This window comes from Cetorhinus maximus, chromosome 2, assembly GCF_964194155.1.
Source record: "Cetorhinus maximus chromosome 2, sCetMax3.hap1.1, whole genome shotgun sequence".
Lineage (NCBI taxonomy): Eukaryota > Metazoa > Chordata > Chondrichthyes > Lamniformes > Cetorhinidae > Cetorhinus > Cetorhinus maximus.
Genome location: NC_135880.1, coordinates 32,171,016 through 32,190,833, shown reverse-complemented (window position 1 = coordinate 32,190,833; position 19,818 = coordinate 32,171,016). Strand labels below are relative to the sequence as shown.

The window sequence follows — 19,818 nt, the reverse complement described above, 5'->3', positions numbered from 1 at the left end:
CGCATGGTACTCCTTCAAAAAACTCCAATAAATTGGATAAACATGATTCTCCTTTCACAAAACCATGCTGATTCTTCCCAGCTATAGCCTCCTTAATGGTCGATTCTAATAACTTCCCCATGACAGACGTCAAGCTAACTGGCCTATAGTTTCCTGTTTTCTGCCTCCCTACCTTCTTGAATAGAGGGGTTATATTTGCCACTTTCCAATCTGATGGAACCTTTCCAGAATCTAGTGAATTTTGGAAAATTAACACCAGTGCATCGACTACCTCATTAGCCACCTCTTTTAAGAACACCCTAGGATGTAGTCCGTCGGGACCTGGAGACTTGCCAGCCTGCAGCTCCATCAATTTGCTCAGTTCCTTTTCCCTAGTGATTTCAATTTCACCACATTCCTTTCTCCTGTTTACCTCCTGATTTGCAGCTATTACTGGAATGTTTTTTGTATCCTCTATAGTGAACACAGACGCAAAATATTTGTTCATTTCTTCTGCCACCCAAGTCTAGCTGCAACAAAGGCAAGATTAAGGGTTTTGGCAGCAGATGAGCTGAGAGAGGAACAAAACCAAGCGATATTACGGAGGTAGAAACAGGCAGTCTTAATAAAGGCAGCAATATGAGCTCGAACGTTCATCTCAGGATCAAATGTGATACCAAGGTTGCAAACAGACTGGCTTAATCTCACAGCATTGGCAAGGAAAGGGACGGAGTCAGTAGCTAAGGAACAGATTTTGGAAAACATCAACATTGTAAAGATTAGTATGATAAAACACTGCATCATTCCCTCCCCTGCATGACAGTGATTTATCCACTTAATGAATACACACAAGTCAGATAAATTGGCATATCTTCTAACGTACTCCCTGGAAAGATTTGGGGTTGTACTTTTAGGTATTTTTTGAGCACTGTAGCAACATTCCCTGGGTATGCACCATGCTAATTCATCATCACAACAGTTGGGTTGCCTGTTATTATTATTGCGAGTATGAATTTTATTGCACATTTAGGAGCATCTGTTCAATCTGTTTCATTTTTAAAAATTTTGTACTTGTTTGTAATGCATAATTTTATGAATGTTGTGCTGGGGTACTTGGCACACCTCACATCTCCTTGGAGGCAGCTGGTGAAAAGAAAATGGGGTGGGGGAGAGAAAAAAAAATGCATGCACAGCATTAAGTTTCATTGAAAGCCCTACCACGGGAAGATGATTTCGTATTAGCTTACAGGCTGGCCGCATCAGTCAGACAAGAAACCTCATTAATCACTGCATGATTTCAAACTGATGCCACCAGTCCATTAGCAGCTTTCCATCTCCACCCCAGCTGCCTCATCTTTTAAAGTACACGCCACCTCTCTGCGTGCCTCTGGCTGCGGAATGAGTGAAGCCCTGGGGGGAGGGAGGGGAGGGAAGGGGGGGGGCTCAGTTGTCAGAATGCACTTTAACTTGAAACCAAATAAGGGCAAACGCCTCGGCGTTGACGTTGGATGTCAACGATCGGGGTGGATGAGAGCCACCGCCGACTGAGTGCCAGGGAGGAGGGAGGGGGGCTGGTGGTGGTGGTAGAAGCCGTCACTCATGACTCGGCACCTCTTCACTGTCACTCCTTTTGTCCAGAGGCTCCTGGGGGAGGGGACGCGCTGCCCTGGGTGGGCGGCCGGTTATATAAAGACAAGGTGATTTTTTAAAGGGGCTGCCCCGCAGAGCAACGTGAGCAGGAGGAGTTGTGTTGGGGTGGGGTGGGGAAGGGAGAGAATAAAAGGTGGTGGTGGTTGGGGGGGGGGAGGTTTACCGTCTCTCTAATATCGGAGCGCCTGGAGAGGGGAAAAAAGGGAAATTTCATTTCCAATTAAACTGGCAACTCAGGCCGAATAGAAAAAGAAACGACCAGATGCCGCAAAACGTGGTCTTGGCAGGACCTGGTCCGTGGGGCTTTAGACTGACCGGTGGGGCGGATTTTAACCAGTCTTTGACCGTTTCACGGGTGAGTTATCTTTTTTTTTCCTCTGTGTCTTCTGCACTGCCGGCTTGTCCTGGGTGACTGCATTTCCATTGTGTATAACAGGGGGGATGCACATGAGCCTGAATATAGAAATCTCTCTTTCGGCTCATCCTCTCTCCTCTCCACCCCCCACCCACCAAGTGATTCCCGCTCAATGTAGTCTTTTCTGATCATGATTCTATAACATTGTCTGATGTTTCTGTCCAGTTGAGGGATTATCAAAAGCAGATCCATAAATGGGACACTGGAGAATGCAGATAATATTGAAACTGTCAGCAAACTCCTCTTCTTCACCTTCTGTGCCCACTTCTTGGTGCATGGTTTCTTAGCCTTAATAGTCCCTCAGGAGCTAATGTTATTTCAAAGGTCGAGATGATTTTTAAACTGCAACTGTTAAATAAACTGAAAATACTGGAAACACTACAGCAGGTGGACCAGCACCTGAAATGATGTTGCTGAGCGTTCTGGGTATAGCCACCTTGCACAAGCAAAAGTACTGCTGGTGGTGGAAATGTGAAATAATAACAGTTGTTGGAAAGACATAGCAGGTCTGGCAGCATCTGTGGAAAGAGAAACAGGGTTAACAATGCAGGTCGATGACTTTTCATCAGTTCTGAATCGACCTGAAACGTTAACTCTGTTCCTCTCTTCACAGATGCCGCCTGACCGGTGGAGTATTCCCAGCACTTTCTGTTTTTACTATTAATGCCTTACTGACTGATTAGAGAGAAATGTGATTGATGTAGCAACTTTCACCATAAGCTTACATTTATACGACACCTGTCATTTAGTGAGCAAGTTCTTAGCGAGTGCTGCTTCTTCGTGCTTCGGACATGATCCACCGCTTGACTGGGGATTGGGAGTAAGCTGTTAGGATAGTAATTGGCAGGACTGAGTTGCCCTGCCTTTTGTGGACAGAACATACCTGGACCTTTATGCACATTGTTGGGTAGATGCCAGTGTTGTAGCTGTACTGGAACAGCTTGGCTAGGGGGTACCACTAGCTGTGGAGCGCAGGTCTCCAGCAATACAGCCAGAGTGGCGTTCGGGTCCATCTAGTATATTCAGCTGTTTCTTGATATCACATGGAGTGAATCAAATTGACTGAAGGCCGGCACCTGTGATGTTGGGATCCTCAGGAGGAGGCCGAGGTGAATCATCCACAACACTCTGGTGGAAATGGTTGAGAACTACTTCATCCTTGTCTTTTGCACTGACGTGTTGGGCTCTGCCATCGCTGAAGATGGAGAAATTTATTGAGCCTCCTCCTCCCATTAGTGCTTAATTGTCTACCTTTCCTGACTGGATTTAGCAGAATTGATCTTTGACCTGATCTGTTGGATGTGGGATTGCTTGGCTCTGTCTATCACATATTGCTCCCACTGTTTAGCATGCATGTAGTCCTGCGTTGTAGCATCACGAGGTTGGCACCTCATTTTTAGGCATGCCTGATGCTGCTGCTGGCATGCCCTCCTGCACTCCTTGTTGAATCAGGGTTGACCATCTGCCTTGATGGTAATGATAGAGTGAGGAATATGCTGGGTTACAGATTACAGTTGTATACAATTCTGCCACTACTGATGGCCCACAGCATCTCATGGATGCCCAGATTTGAGCTGTTGGATCTGTTCTGGATCAATCCCATTTAACACTATGGTAGTGCCACACAACACAATGGAGAGTATACTCGGTGTCAAGACAGGAAGTGGTATCCACAAGGGCTGTGCGGTGGTCACTCCTACCAATACTGTCATGGACAGATGCACCTGCAATAGGTAGGTTGGTGAGGACAAGGTCAAGTAGGTTTGTCCCTCTTGTTGGTTCTCTCATCACCTGCCACATACCCAATCTAGCAGATACATCTTTCAGAACTTGTCCAACTCAGATAATGATGGCAGTATTAAGCCACTTTTCTTGATTAATATTGACATTCCCAACTCAGAGTACATTCTGTGCTACCTTCAGTGTTTCTTCCAAGTAGTGTTAAACATAGAGGGGTACTGATTCATCAGCTGCTGGAGGACAATGGATGGTAGCCAGCACGAGGTTTCCTTGCTGATGCATCACCTGATGCTATGAGACTTCGTGGGGTCCACAGTCAATGCTGAGGACTCCAAGGACCACTCCCTCCTGACTGTATACCACTGTGTCATTTCAAGCAGATCTGTTCTGCTGGTGGGACAGGACATACCCAGGTATGACGATGGAGAAGTCTGGGATGTTGTTATGATTCTGTAAGTGTGACTATGACTAATACAGGCTGTTGCTTGAATAGTCTGAGAAACAGCTCTTTCCAACTTTGGTACTAGTGCTCAGATGTTAGTGAGGAGACATTTGCAGGGTTCACTGGGCTGGCTGAGCCTTTGTAGGGTCCTACTTCAAGTGGTCTGTCCTGTTTTATTCTTTTTATCCTTTTTTATAGTGGTTTGCCACCTTTCCAAGATGTCCTGTCCGCCCTATTCACAATGTCCAACCCCACCCATGAAGTATGATTCTCTTACAATGTTGGACCACCCCCGCAATGTCCACTCCATTCCAGTAATATCTAACTTATCTGGGATTTCCATTTGCTCCCCAAGTCACTCCTGATGATATTCCCCAGCCCCCACTCAATCACCCAACACAAAGAAAGATGGTTGTGGTTGTTGGAGGCCATACATCTCGGTGGGACATCAGGCTGCAGGGGTTCCTCAGGGTAGTGTCCTAGGCACAAGCATCTTCAGATGCTTCATCGGTAACCTTCCTTCCATCATAAGGTGTTCAGTTCCATTCACAACTCCTCAAATACTGAAGCACTCCATGCCTGTGTGAAACAAGACCAGGACAACTTTCAGACTTGGGTTGCTTTGTGGCAAGTAACATATTCACCATACAAGTGCCAGGCAATGACCATCTCCAACAAGAGAAAATCTGACTATTTCCCACAGAATCATAGAATTGTTACAGCACAGAATGAGGCCATTTAGCCCTTCATGTCTGCACCAGCTCTACGAATGAGCAATTCACCTATTGCCATTCTCCTGCCTGTACATCCTCCCCTAGACATTCAACAACATTACCACCACTGAATCCATCAACGTCAACATTCTGGGGATCACCGTTGACCAGAAACTGAACTGGACCAACAACATAAATACCGTGGCTTCGAGAGCAGGTCAGAGGCTGGGAATTCTACAGAGAGTAATTCACCTCCTACTCCCCAAATCCTATCCACCATCATAAGGCCCAAGTTAGGAGTGTGATGAAATACTCTCCACTTGCCTGGATGAGTGCAGCTCCAACAACACTCAAGAAGCTCGACACCATCCAGAACAACGCAGCCTGCTTGATTAGCAGCTTGTTCATCACCATAAACATTCACTCCCTCCACCACAGTGCACTGTGCTTGCATCATCTACAAGATAAGAACATAAGTAATAGAACCATATGCCCCCTCGAGTCTGTTCTGACATTCAATATGATCATGACTAATCTGCCTCAACTCCTCTTTCCCACCCGGTCTCATTATCATTTGATGCCCTGAGAGGCAAAAAGTTTGTCTATCCCATGCTTGAATATAGTCACAGATGGAGCATCCACAGCTCCCAGGGGTAGAGAATTCCAAACATTCACAACTTTGTGAGTGAAGAAATTTATCCTCGTCTCAGTCCTAAATGATCGACCTCTTATTCCCAGCCAGGGGAAACAACTTCTCAGTGTCTACCCTGTCAAACCCCTTCAGAATCCTTCATATTTTAATGAGATCAGCTCTCATCCTTCTAAACTCCAGTGACTATTGGCCCAATTTACTCAGCCTCTCATCATAGTACAACCCAGGAACCAATCCAGTGAACCTTTGCTGCACTGCCTCCACTGCAAGTATGTCCTTCTTTAAATATAAAGATCAAAACTGCACAGTTATAGTTTTGACAAATTCCTATTCAATTATAGCAGGACTTCCTTATTCCTGGACTACAACCCCCTTGCAATAAAGTCCAACATGCCATTTGCCTTCCTAATTGCTGCTAACTTGCTGTGTTCCTTGTATTAGCACACCCAAGTCTCTCTGAAGATCAATATTTAGAAGTTTCATGCTTTTAAAAAAAAATTCTGCTTTTCCATTCTTACTACAAAAGTGAATAACCTCATACTTCCCCAAATTATACTCCATCTTGCCACTTTGTTGCCCACTCTCTTAACCTGTCTACATCTCTTTGCAGCCTCTTGCGCTCTCCTCACAGCTTACAACAGCAAATTTGGTTACATTCCTCTCAGTCTTTTGATCAAAGCCATACTTACAGATTGTAAATAGCTGAGGCCCTGGCACTGTTCTTTGCAGCATTCCATGAGTCATAGCCTGACAACTTGAAAATGCCCCATTTATCTGTACTCTGCACATCCTTTCCATTAACTAATCCTCCATCTATGCTAATATACCACTCCCAACAACAAGAGCCTTTACCTTGCATATTAATCTTTTGTGTGGCATTGTATCAAATGCCTTTTGGAATTCTAACCATACTACATCAATGGGCTCCCCTGTATCTACCCTATTAGTTACATCCTCAAGAAACTCTAATAAACATATCAAACAAGATTTTCCTTTCATAAAGCAATGTTGACTCTATCTAATTTTCTAAATGTGTTGTTGAGTCTTCCCTACTAATAAATTCCAGCATTTTCTTGGTGCCTGATGTCAGGCTAAGTGGCCTGCAGCATGTTTTCTCTCTCCCTCCTTTCTTGAAAAGCAGTGTTTTATTTCCAAACTTACAGACTGCTGGGACTGTTCTAGAACCTAGGGAATCTTGGAAAATCACAACGAGCACATCCACTATATTTGCAGCTACCTCTTTCAGGACCCTCAACCATCAGGTGCTGAGGATTTGCCAACTTTTAGTCCCTTACATTTCTCCAATACTTCTCCTCTACTGATATTCATTATCTTAAGTTCCTTCCTCACATTAGCCCCATGGTTATCCTCTATTTCTGCTATGTGATTTGTGTCTTCTACTGTGAAGACAGACATATAATATTTGTTCAATCTCTCTACCGTTTCCTTATTCCCCATGAAAATTATTCCTATCTCTACCTCGAAGGGACCAATGTTTACTTTGGCTACTCTCTTCCTTTTTACACACTTATAAAAGTTTTTACAATCTGATTTTATATTCCTAGCGAGTTTACTCTCATCTACTGTCTTTTCCCCTTTTAATCAACTGTTTGGTTGTCCTTGGTTGGTTTCTAAAACACTCCCAACTAACTACTATTTGCAATTTTATAAGCCTCTTCTTTTAATCTAATGCCATCTTTAACTTCCCTAGCAAGCCACGGATGGAATTTTCTCGCTGAGTTTTTGTTTCTAATGGAATGTATTTTTGTTGAACATTTTGAGTTGTTTCTTTAAATATTTCCCACTGTTTATTTGCCACCATACCTTTTAGCCTATTTACCCAATCAACCCAGCTCTCCCCTCATAACGATGTATATCTATACCTTTATCTATACGTTTAAGTTTAAGATTTTAATTTGGAATTGGAGTATGTTGCTATCCAACTTAATAAGGAATTTAGTTGTATTATGCACTATGTAAAATGCACTGCACCAACTCACCAAGGCTTATTAAACAGAACCTTTCAAACCTCTGGACTCCTCTGCTGAGGAGAACAAAGGCAGCAGGCAAATTGAAACACCACTATCTCTAAGTTCCCTTGCAAATCACAAACAATGGGAATATATTGTTGTTTGTTCACTGTCAGTGGGTCAAAATCCTAGAACCATAGAAAAGAACTCCCTAGCTAACTGCACTGTGGGTTGTATCTACACCATGTGGACTTCAGTGATTCAAGAAGGTGGCTCATCACTACCTTCTCAAGGGATGGGAAATAAATGCTGGCCTTGCCTGTGATGCCCACATATCATGAACGAATAAAAGGAAAGACCTATAGAAATTCGTGAATCAGCAAAATAACAACAATAGCAACAGCCATTTATAAAGTATCTTTAATACAGATATTTGAAGAAAACAGGAGCCAAAATAAGAGAAGAAAAGTGATTAATAAATTGATCAAAGGTGGCTTTAAAGGAGAGCTTTGTAGATCAAAGTAGAGAGTCAGAGGGGAATTCCAAAGTGTGGGACAGAAGGGTTAAATGCCAAAAATGAAACAAAGAAAGGAAGAGAATTCACAAGAGACCAGTGTCAGACCTTTGGAAAGTTTGGGAGTGAGGGGTTATAGGGCTTCACAATGCAGTCACCTCCTTTAAAGCCATTGAGTGAAGCTTCAACTTCAAGATGTGTGCTTCTTACCTTGTGCTGGATATATCTGATTATATTGCCTTGTAACATACAGTGAAGTAAATATCAATGTCATTACCGTTTAAATCACTGGTGTGAATTACCTGATTTGTGGAACAATATAGTAATACTTAAATTTATTTTCATCAGCTGCCTTCATGAAACTTTGCAACGCATCCAGCTCCTCAGGCCAGATTGCAATCTTTTGAAATAATACTCACACAGTACGACCAAAATGTATGTTGTTGTTTGTCACAATATCTCGTCGTTGTTGGTTCCCCTTCATTATCTGAGATGGCTGTTTTTTGCGTAGAGTCATCTGTTGTGCATTTTAACATGGTTGTGGTGCTCGAATGCAGTGCTGCATTTTCTACATAGCAGGCAAGGATGAATTGGTTGACTATTTGGGACCTGCTCAGCTTTTCTAGCTTACTTTTTTCCTTTGGCTGCCTGTATTCTTTGCTGTTCAAAGGAAACAACACCATGACTTGAGATTGCTCCCCAAATAGATTTCTTGTGCATTTTTCTACCCGCCTGTAGTGGACATGCTTCCTGACCTTCACCTTCAAAGAGTTCTTGAACCTTAATCTCAGCCTCAGGTGGTGTCCAAGTTTAAGTTGTGAATACATGAGTGCCTTAGGGATTTTATCATCAGTCGTACATACTACATGTCCACTCCTTCTGAGCTGGGCTCTGATTTATTTTTCCTTTATTCTTTCATGGGATATGGGCATCGCTGGCAAGGCCAGCATTGTTGCCAATCCTTAATCACCCTTGAACTGAGTGGCTTGCTTGGTCAATTCAGAGGGCAGTTAAGAGTCAACCACATTGCTGTGGGTCTGTAGGCACATGTAGGCCTTAGCTAAGAAAGGATTTACTTGCCATAGAGGAATTGCAGTAAAGGTTCACCAGACTGATTCCTGGGATGGCAGGATTGACGTATGAGGAGAGATTGGGTCGATGAGGCCTGTAATCACAGGGGTTTAGAAGATTGAGAGGGCATCTCATTAAACGTATAAAATTCTGAGAGGGCTGGACAGACTTAAGGCAAGGAAGACGTTTTTCCTGGCTGGGGGCGGGTCTGGAACAAGGGGTCACAGTCTAAGGATACGGGGCAGGCCATTTAGGACTGAAATGAGGAGAAATTTCTTCACTCAGAGGATGGTGAACCTGTGGAATTCTCTACCACAGAAGGCTGTGCAGGCCAAGTCTCTGAATATATTTAAGAAGGAAGTAGATGGATTTCTCAACACTAAAGGAGTCAAGGGGTATGGGGAGAGAGCAGGAATATGGCGTTGAGATAGCGGGTCAGCCGTGATCATATTGAATGACAGAGTGGGCTCAAAAAGCTGAATGGCCTAATCCTGCCCCTATTTTCTATGTTCTATCAGGTAAGGATGGCAGATTTCCCTCCCTTCAGGAGATTAGCAAAACAGATGGGTTTTTACAACAATCGATGATAGTTTTCGTGGTCAGCATCAGTGCTTTTTGATAACTGTCCTGTCCGTTAGTACTGAGAACAGGTGAGTGGCCTCATGAGGGAGGACTGTACACAGGGCCATAAGGCTTTACAGAAATTCTTCATGTTTGTCTGATCAGCATAGAATTGAAAATCTCTGGGATCCTGTGCAGCTTCTGTTGCGGTGCCTTTCGCTTTGCTGGAGCGATTTCTTAGCAGCAGATGGATCTTTGTTTCTAGCCATGCCGGATGTGCTGCATTTCTCTCCTGTAGCAGTTCCTAAATTTGATCATCATTTTCATCAAACCAATCTCGGTGGTTTCTTTTTTTAAGTTCCCTGGACAACATTGGCAGCTTCAAAACTGATGATTCGCAGGTTGACCATGCCACTTCAACATCATCACTTGAGTTTTCTTCAGAGGACAGCTGTTCCTCAAGCCTGAGCTTGAATTGTTTGCAGCACTCTGTGGGTGCTGGTTTCTGCATATCTAGATTTCTTGGGGGTTTAGTGCATGTTGATCTTTTTTTCAGTGAGATAGTAAGTTTCATTATAGAGCATAGCACCCTGTAATCTGTAGGGCAATCCACTCCTCTCATAACCCTGCCGATTGTTCTTTCCTATAAAGTCTATAAACTTCTTTTATGTTGCTCTGCCGGGTGATGATAAAGTCAATCTGATGCCAGTGTTTAGATCTTGGGTGCATTCAAAGTGTTTTTGTACTTTGTTTTCTGTCTAAAGATGGTGTTGTTGATTGATACATTCCAGTGGGCGCAAGGCATCAGGACAAGTATGCCATTGCTGCTGCACTTCCCCATTCCTTGATTCCCCAGTACACCATCCCAATCATGATAGTCCACTCCTACCCTTGCATTGAAGTTCCCCCATCACAATAAGCTTGTCCTCTGTGAAGTATTTGCAATAATTCTGACCAGGTCCTCATAGAATTTGTCCTTGATATCCTCAGGAGTAGTTGTTGTTGGAGCATATGCACTGATGATTTTCACATACTTTTGTTCACAAGCGGTAGGCATATAGTCATGTGGCAATCACTTATGCTGCTAGGGAGAGTATGCATTGAAACATAGGAAATGTAGAAAATAGGAGCAGGAGTAGGTCATTTGGCCCTTAGAGCCTGCTCCACCATTCAATATGATCATGGCTGATCCTCTATCTCAACGCTATACTCCTGCTCTCTTCCCATACCCCTTGATGCCTTTAGAGTCTAGAAATCTATCTATTTCCTTCTTAAATATATTCAGTGACTTGGTCTCCACAGCCTCCTATGGTAGAGAATTCCATAGGTTCACCATCCTCTGAGTGAAGAAGTTTCTCCTCATCTCAATCCTGAATGGCCTACCCCATATCCTGAGACTGTGACCCCTTGTTCTAGACCACCCCCCCCCAGCCAGAGGAAACATCATCCCTGCAGCAAGTCTGTCCAGCCCTGTTGCAATTTTATATGTTTAATGAGATGCCCTCTCATTCTTCTAAACTACAGTGAATACAGGCCCAGTTGACCCAATCTCTCTCCTCATACGACAATCCCGCCATCCCAGGAATCAGTATGGTGAACCTTCACTGCACTCCCTCTATGGCAAGTATATCCTTTCTGAGGTAAGGAGACCAAAACTGCAAACAATACTCCAGGTGTGGTCTCACCAAGGCCCTGTACAGCTGCAGGAAGACATCCTCGCTCTTGTACTCAAATCCTCTCGCAATAAAGACTAACATTCTATTTGCCTTCCTAACTGCTTGCTGCACCTGCATGCTTGCTTTCAGTGACTGGTGGACAAGGACTCCCAGGTCCCTTTGTATATCAACATTTCCCAATCTATCAACATTTAAATAATACTCTGCCATTCTGTTTTTCCTACTAAAGTGGATAACTTCACATTTATCCATGTTATACTGCATCTGCCATGTATTTGCCCACTCACTCAACTTGACTAAATCGCCTTGAAGCCTCTTTACATCCTACTCACCATTCACATTTCCGCCTGTCTTCAGCAAACTTGGAAATACTGCATTTGGTCCCCTCATCCAAATCATTGATATATAGTGTGCATAGCTATATATAGTATAGCTTTGGACCAAGCACTGAACGCTGCGGTACCCCACTAGTCACTGCCTGCCACTCCAGAAAAGACCCATCTATTCCGACTCTCTGTCTCCTGTCTGTCAACCAATTCTCAATCCATGCTAATATGTTACCCCAATCCCATGTGCTTTAATTTTGCACGCTAACCTCTTATGGGGGACTTTATCAAAAGCTTTTTGAAAATTCACATACACCACATCCATTGGTTCTCCATTATCTATTCTACTAGTTACATCCTCAAAAAACTTCAGCAGGTTTGTCAAACATGATTTCCCTTTCTTAAATCCATGTTGATTTTGTCTAATGCCGTTGATATTTTCTAAGTGTCCTGTTATCACATCCTTTATAATAGACTCTAGCATTTTCCCTACTACTGATGTTCGGCTAACCAGCCTGTAATTCCCTCCCTCCACTTTTAAATAGTGGGGTTACATTTGCCACCCTCCAATCTGCCGGGACTGTTCCAGAATCTACAGAAAATGGAAGATGTCAACCAACGTATCCGCTATTTCCATGGCTACCTCCTTTAGTACCCTGGGATGTAGTTTATCAGGCCCTCGGGGTTTATCGGCTTTCAGTCCCATTAATTTCTCCAGCACCATTTTTTTTAGTAATACTAATTTCCTTCAAATCCTCCTTCTCACTAGACTCTTGGTTCCCTAGCATTTCACGGGAGTTATTTGTGTCTTCCTCCGTGAAGACAGAACTAATGTGGTTCTTTAATTGCTCTGCCATTTCCTTGTTCCCTATTATAAATTCTCCCATTTCAAACTGTAAGGGACCTACATTTGCCTTTACTATTCCTTTTCTTTTTACATACTTATAGAAGCTTTTACAGTCTACTTTTTGGTTCCTTCCAAGTTTACTCCCATACTCTATTTTTCCCCCTTAATCAATCTGTTGGTCCTCCTTTGCTGAATTCTAAACTGCTCCCAATCCTCAGGCTTGCTAATTTTTCTAGCAACCTTATAGGACCCCTTTTTGAATCTAACACTATCCTTAATTTGAGGGAAGTGCAAGTGAAATGCTGCTTCACTTGAAAGGAGTGTTTGGGCCCTTGGACGGTGAGGAGAGAGGAAGTGAAGGGGCAGGTGTTGCACCTTCTGCGGTTGCATGGGAAGGTGCCGTGGGAGGGGGTTGAGGTGCAGGGGGTGATGGACGAGCGGACCAGGGTGTCCCGGAGGGAACGATCTTTGCGGAATGCCGCCAGGGTGGGTGAAGGTAAGATGTATTTGGTGGTGGCATCATGCTGGAGTTGGCGGAAATGGCGGAGGATGATCCTTTGAATGCGGAGGCTGGTGGGGTGATAAGTGAGGACAAGGGGGACCCTATCATGTTTCTGGGAGGGAGAAGAAGGTGTGAGGGCAGAATACCTTCGGTCTGTCCGCAAGCATTACCCAGACCTCCCGCTTGCCATTTCAACACTCCACCCTGCTCTCATGCCCACATGTCCGTCCTTGGCTTGCTGTAATGTTCTAGTGAAGCTCAACGCAAACTTGAGGAACAGCACCTCATCTTCCGACTAGGCACTTTACAGCCTTCTGGACTGAATATTGAGTTCAGCAATTTTAGATCATGAACTCTCTCCTCCATCCCCACCCCCTTTCCGATTCCACCCCCCCTTTTTTTTTCCAATAATTTATATAGATTTTTCTTTTCCCACCTACTTCCCTTATTTTTAAATGTATTTCCATCCATTGCTTTATCTCTACCTTTTAGCCTTTTTTGATTCCTTCACCTCACCCCACCCCCACTAGGGCTATCTGTACCTTGCTTGTTCTGCTTTCTACCCTTAATTAGCACATTCCTTAGATAATATCATCACCTTCAACACCTCTTTGTCCTTTTGCCTGTGACATATTTTGGTTATCTCCACCTATCACTGGCCCTTTATCCAGCTCTACTTGTCCCACCCCCCACCCCCTTAAACAAGCTTATATTTCACCTCTTTTCTATTTTTCCTTAATTCTGTTGAAGAGTCATACGGACTTGAAACATTAACTGTGCTCCTCTCCGCAGATGCTGCCAGACCTGCTGAGTTTTTCCAGGTATTTTTGTTTTTGTTTTGGATTTCCAGCATCCGCAAAAGCTTTTAACTATCCTTAATTTATTTTGTTCGCCATGGTTGGGCCGTTTTACCTGTTGTGTTTTTGTGCCAGAAAGGAATATATAACTGTTGCAATGCATGCATTCATTTCTTGTCATGCCTTTTAATGAAGTTCCCTGATCTATTGTAGAGGTGGTGGCATAGTGGTATTGTCACTAGACTAGTATTCCATTGACTTAGAGTAATACTCTGGGGACCTGTGTTCAAATCCCACCATAGCAGATGGTGAAATTTGAGTTCAGTATTGATTGTCATAAAACTCATCTGGTTCACTCTGCCCTTTAGTGAATGACATCTGTTGTCCTTAACTGGTTTGGCCTACATGTGACTCCAGACCCACAACAATGTGGTTGACTCTTAAATGCCCTTTGAACAAGGGCAATTAGGGATGGGCAATAAATGCTGGCCTAGCCAGCAACATCCACATCCCATAAGTGAATAAAAAAACCTAACATCTTCATAGTTTCCCTTGTTTAGATTTAGGACCCTTGTTTCAGACTGAACTACTTCACTTTCCATCCTAATGAAGAATTCTATCATATTATGATCACTCTTCTCTAAAGGGCCCCTTCTCATTGCACAATACCAAATCTAGGATAGCCTGTTCCCTAGTTGGCTCGTCGATGTACTGGCCTAAAAAACCCTCTCGTACAAGCTCCAGAAATATATCCGCCACTGTATTATTGCTAATTTGGTTTGCCCAGTCTATATGCAGATTAAAGTCACCCATGATTACTGTAGCACCCTTGCTACTTACATCTCTAATTTCCTGTTTAATGCCATCCCCTACCTTATCACTACTACTTGGAGGCCTATAGACAACTCCCACTAATGTTTTCCGCCCCTTATTGCTTCTTAGCTCCACCCAGACTGATTCCGCATCTAGATATTCTGAGCCAATATCCTCTCTCACTGTTTCACTGATTTCATCCTTAATTAACAATGCCACACTACCTGCTTTTCCTTTTTGCCTGTCCTTCCTAAATATCGAATACCCTTGGATATTCAGTCCCCTGTAGCCATGTCTCCATTATCGCAATCATATTGTATCTGCTCACATCTATTTGCACTGTTAATTCGTTTACCTTACTGCAAATGCTCTGTGCATTCAGATATACTGCCTTTAGATTTGTCTTTTTCACATTTTTACACACCCTTTTTTTGTATTATGGCCCTATTTGCCGCTAGCCCTTGTTTCCTCTGCCTTCCACTTTTGCTTTCTACTTTTCTGTCCTTCATTTCTATTTTTGTTTCCCTCTCTTGTGTCTCCCCACATCAGGTTCCCATCCACCGGATAATCTTGTTTAAACTTTCCCCCACAGCACTCGCGAATACCCTTGTGAGGATATTGGTCCCGGTCATGCTGGGATGCAACCCGTCCAATTTGTACAGGTCACATTTTCCACAGAATCGATCCCAATGCCTCAGGATTCCAAATTTTTTGTGATTTTTAAAAAATTAATTCACGGGATGTGGGCTTCGCTGGCTGGGCCAGCATTTATTGCCCATCCCTAATTGCCCTTGAGAAGGTGGTGGTGAGCTGCCTTCTTGAACTACTGCAGTCCATGTGGTGTAGGTACACCCATAGCGCTGATAGGAAGGGATTTTGACCCAGAGACAGTGAAGGAACGTTGATATATTTCCAGGTCGGGATGGTGAGTGATTTGGAGGAGAACTTCCAGGTAGTAGTGTTTCCATCTATCTGCTGCCCTTGTCCTTCTAGATGGCAGTGGTTGTGGGTTTGGAAGGTGCTGTCGAAGGAGCCTTGGTGAATTCCTGCAGTGTATCTCGTAGATGGTACACACTGCTGCCACTGTGCATCGGTAGTGGAGGGAGTGAATGTTTGTGGATGTGGGGCCAATCAAGTGGGCTGCTTTGTCCTGGATGGTATCAAACTTCTTGAGTGTTGTTGGAGCTGCACTCATCCAGGCAAGTGGGGAGTATTCCATCTTACTCCTGACCTCTGCCTTGTAGTTGGTGGACAGGCTTTGGGGAATCAGGAGGTGGGTTACTCATCGCACGACTCCTAGCCTCTGACCTGTTCTTGTAGCCACAGTATTTATATGGCTGGTCCTGTTCAGTTTCTGGTCAATGGTAACCCCCAGGATGTTGATGGTGGAGGCTTCAGTGATGGTAATGCCTTTGAACGTTAAGGGCAATGATTGGACTCTCTCTTGTTGGAGATGGTCATTGCCTGACACTTATGTGGGCTGAATGTTACTTGCCATTTGTCAGCCCAAGCCTGCATATTGTCCAGGTCTTGCTGCATTTGGACATGGACTGCTTCAGTATCTCAGGAATCGCAAATGGTACTGAATATTGTGCAATCATCAGTGAACATTCCCACTTCTGACCTTATGATGGAAGGAAATGTCATTGATGAAGCAGCTGAAGATGGTTGGACACTACCCTGAAGAACTCCTGTAGTGATGCCCTGGAGCTGAGATGACTGACCTCCAACAGTCACAACCATCTTCCTTTGTGCTAGGTATGACTCCAACCAGCAGAAAGTTTTCCCCCTGATTCCCATTGACTCCAGTTTTGCTAGGGCTCCTTGATGCCACACTTGGTCAAATGCTGCCTTGATGTCAAGGGCAGTCATTTACACCCCACCTCAGGAGTTCAGCTCTTTTATCCATGTTTGAACCAAGGCTGTAATGAGGTCAGGAGCTGAGTGGCTCTGGCAGAACCCAAACTGGGTGCCAGTGAGCAGGTTATTGCTAAGCAAGTGCCGCTTGATTGCACTGTTGATGACCCCTTCCATTACTTTACTGATGATCGAGAGTAGACTGATGAGGTTGGCTGGGTTGGATTTGTCCTGCTTTTTGTGTACAGGACATACCTGGGCAATTTTCCACATAGCTGAGTAGATGCCAGTGTTGTAGCTGTACTAGAACAGCTTGGCTAGGGGCACGGCAAGTTCTGGAGCACAAATCTTCAGTGCTATTGCTGGAATATTGTCAGGGCCAATAGCCTTTGCAGTATCCAGTGTCATCAGCTGTTTCCTGATATCATGTGGAGTGAATTGAATTGACTGAAAACTGGCATCTGTGATGCTGGGGACCTCCGGAGGAGGCAGAGATATATCATCCAATTGGCACTTCTGTCTGAAGATTGTAGCAAATGCTACAACTAGACCTGCCATATAAACACTGCTACTGCAAGAGCAGGTCAGAGGCTAGGAATTGTGCAATGGGTAACTCACCTCCTGACTCCCCAAAGTTTGTCTACCATCTATAAGGCACAATCAGGAGTGTGATGGAATACTCCCCATTTGCCTGGATGAGTGCAGCTCCCACAACACTCATGCAGCTTGACTCCGTCCTGGACAAAGCAGCCCGCTTGATTGGCACCACATCCACAAACATTCACTCCCTCCACCACTGATGCACAGTAGCAGCAGTGTGTACCATCTACAAGATGCACTGCAGGAATTCACCAAGGTTTCTTCAACAGTACCTTCCAAACCCGCGACCTCTACCACCTAGAAAGACAAGGGCAGCAGATAGCTGGGAACACCACCACCTTGAGGTTCCCCTCCAAGTAACTCACCATCACCATTCCTTCGCTGTCGCTGGGTCAAAATCCTGGAACTCCCTTCCTAACAGCACTGTGGGTGTACCTACACCATATGGACTGCAGCGTCTCAAGATGGCAGCTCACCACCACCTTATCAAGGGCAACTAGGGATTGGCAATAAATGCTGGCCCAGCCAGCGAAGCCCACATCCTATGAATGAATTAAAAAAAAAAATCTGTGCCAGATTATTGCATTGAAATTACTCAGTTTATCATGCAGTAATCAAGTCGATTTATAACCACACTAGTATATACTATCTGAAAATTTCAGTTTGCAAGGAAGCGGTGTGGATAATCTGCTGATAACGTGACAACTCCCATGTGCACGTAAAAGATCTCACTGTGCAATTTCAAAGAAGAGCAGACTGAGTTTTTCCTGGTGTCCTGACCAATATTTACCCCTTCATCAGCACCACACTAAGGCAGACTATCTAGTTCGTGGGAGCTTGCTATGCACAAATTAGCTGCTACATTTCCTACCTTACAAGAGTGGCTCCACTTCAATATATTTCATTGACAGTAAATGCTTTGCAATGGCCTAAGGTTGTGAAAAGTGCTATATAAATGCAAATCAATCTTGGTGTTTGGTTTGACATTTGTACTGCTTCAGCTGGTGTTAATCCACTTGCGAAATTCTCACTCTAATTGCTCAATCATTCTCATAAGCCACATATTTTTCATTTCACACTACCTGATGTGATGTGCCATCTATATGTGGCACTTTATCGTATAAAAATGGTGTAGACTATTCAACCGGACTGTTTTAATGAATCAATCCAGATCATGTTCATGAGCCTGACATACTTTGACAATCGTTTTACTCAGTTTTAAATGAAATTTGTGTGTTACAAATTGAAGCTTGATAATATAACTCCTTGCCTGACCACAGATTAATGTCACAGGTTAGTGTTTCTCTCACTTTTAGAAATAGCCATGGGACCAGGATGTTAATTGTGTATTCTTATAGTAAACAAGTTAATGATAAAAACAGTGATCAATGTTTTTGTCCATTCATTCTTGGAATGTGGCATTACTGGCATTTATTGACCATCCCTAGTTGTCCTGATACTACTGAATGGCTTGCTTAACCACTTCAGAGGACACTAAAGAATCAATCATGTTGATGTGAGACCGGAATGCCATATAGAATGGATTGTGTAAAGACAGCAGGTTTCCTCCCCTAAACAACATTTCTTTGGTATCTTCACACACTATTTTTCCCCTTTTTTGGGGAAAAGTAAGGAAATGTTGGAAAGATAAACAGGTTGATTGTCAACCTGCATGAACCACATCATAAATGTATCTTCCACAGCCAACAAATCCTGGACTGGTACTTCGGGTTCAGAAGCAGGGGGCACTACCTACTGACCCACAAGACCCCCCTCCCCTGAATGACAGTTGCCTGTGTTCCATATGGCTCCTTCATTTTAATGAGTGTACAGATTTGCGTAGAAGCCAATCTTGTAGGACCTGACCCCAGAAGAAAACTCTAGTGACTGGGTATTGCTGTAGAGAGGTTTCCAGGGTCACATTGCTCTATTTCGGGTTGGGGGTACGATCTGAAGTTTCAGTCCCCATTGAAATGTGTGGCGCTGGGAATATATAAATTGGATCCTGAGGACGCTGGAGGAATCAATAGCTGTACTTGATATCAATGATGGAAGATGCAAAGTGCCTCAAACAATTGCCACAAATAGCTTTTTGACTGAGACTTGTGTTGATGAATGACCAGGTGTTTCATGATCAGATCACTGACAGCCAATTTGCTGGATTTTGCCAAGCTCTACGCCCCAATTTTCCAGCAATTGCAGATCGTCATCCACATATCCATGATGGTCGATTCCAGCCGCTCCCTAAGATCGACCAATCCTAATCACACAGCCGCTTAGAGAGTAGACCCCAGATCAGAGCATTCTGAATTGATACTGCATGATGTGTGTCAGTCCCTGTTTGTACGACAGCCTCCATCTTGGATGTGCTGTTCTCCACAGTGAAATGTGGAGTACCCATTGTTCAAGGTCGGTGCGTATAGCAAAGAGGGAGGCCATGGGAATCAAACAGGGAACTTTATGCATTTTCAGTTTCTGAGCCGCCATACTGTGCAGCAAATCAAAAATGCTTTATGTTTCACTGTATACTTTTGAGAGAAGTATCCAACTATTTTGCCCATCCACTTCTATCATTGATCTTTGGTTCCATAAAATGTCACATCCTCTGAGCCAGCTAAGTCTTCATTTCATTATTTAATTTCAACAAACTAAAATTGGGAGAAAAAGTGATTGCACTTGTGAAAGTGAGTGAG

At 43.8% G+C, this 19,818-nt stretch overlaps 1 protein-coding gene across 2 annotated transcripts in view; it reads left to right on the top strand.

Moving 5' to 3' along the window:
• Nucleotides 1–1,534: 1,534 nt before the first annotated feature.
• pdlim3b (PDZ and LIM domain 3b) overlaps nucleotides 1,535–19,818 on the top strand; it is a 97,500-nt gene continuing 79,216 nt past the window's right edge. Inside the window, exon 1 of one of the 2 annotated variants that reach the window (XM_078562331.1) lies at nucleotides 1,535–1,984. In XM_078562331.1, the coding sequence (XP_078418457.1) occupies nucleotides 1,892–1,984 (93 nt within the window). In that variant the 5' untranslated portion in view covers nucleotides 1,535–1,891. The remainder of the gene's footprint in view (nucleotides 1,985–19,818) is intronic. The other variant, XM_078562338.1, reaches the window with a different exon arrangement.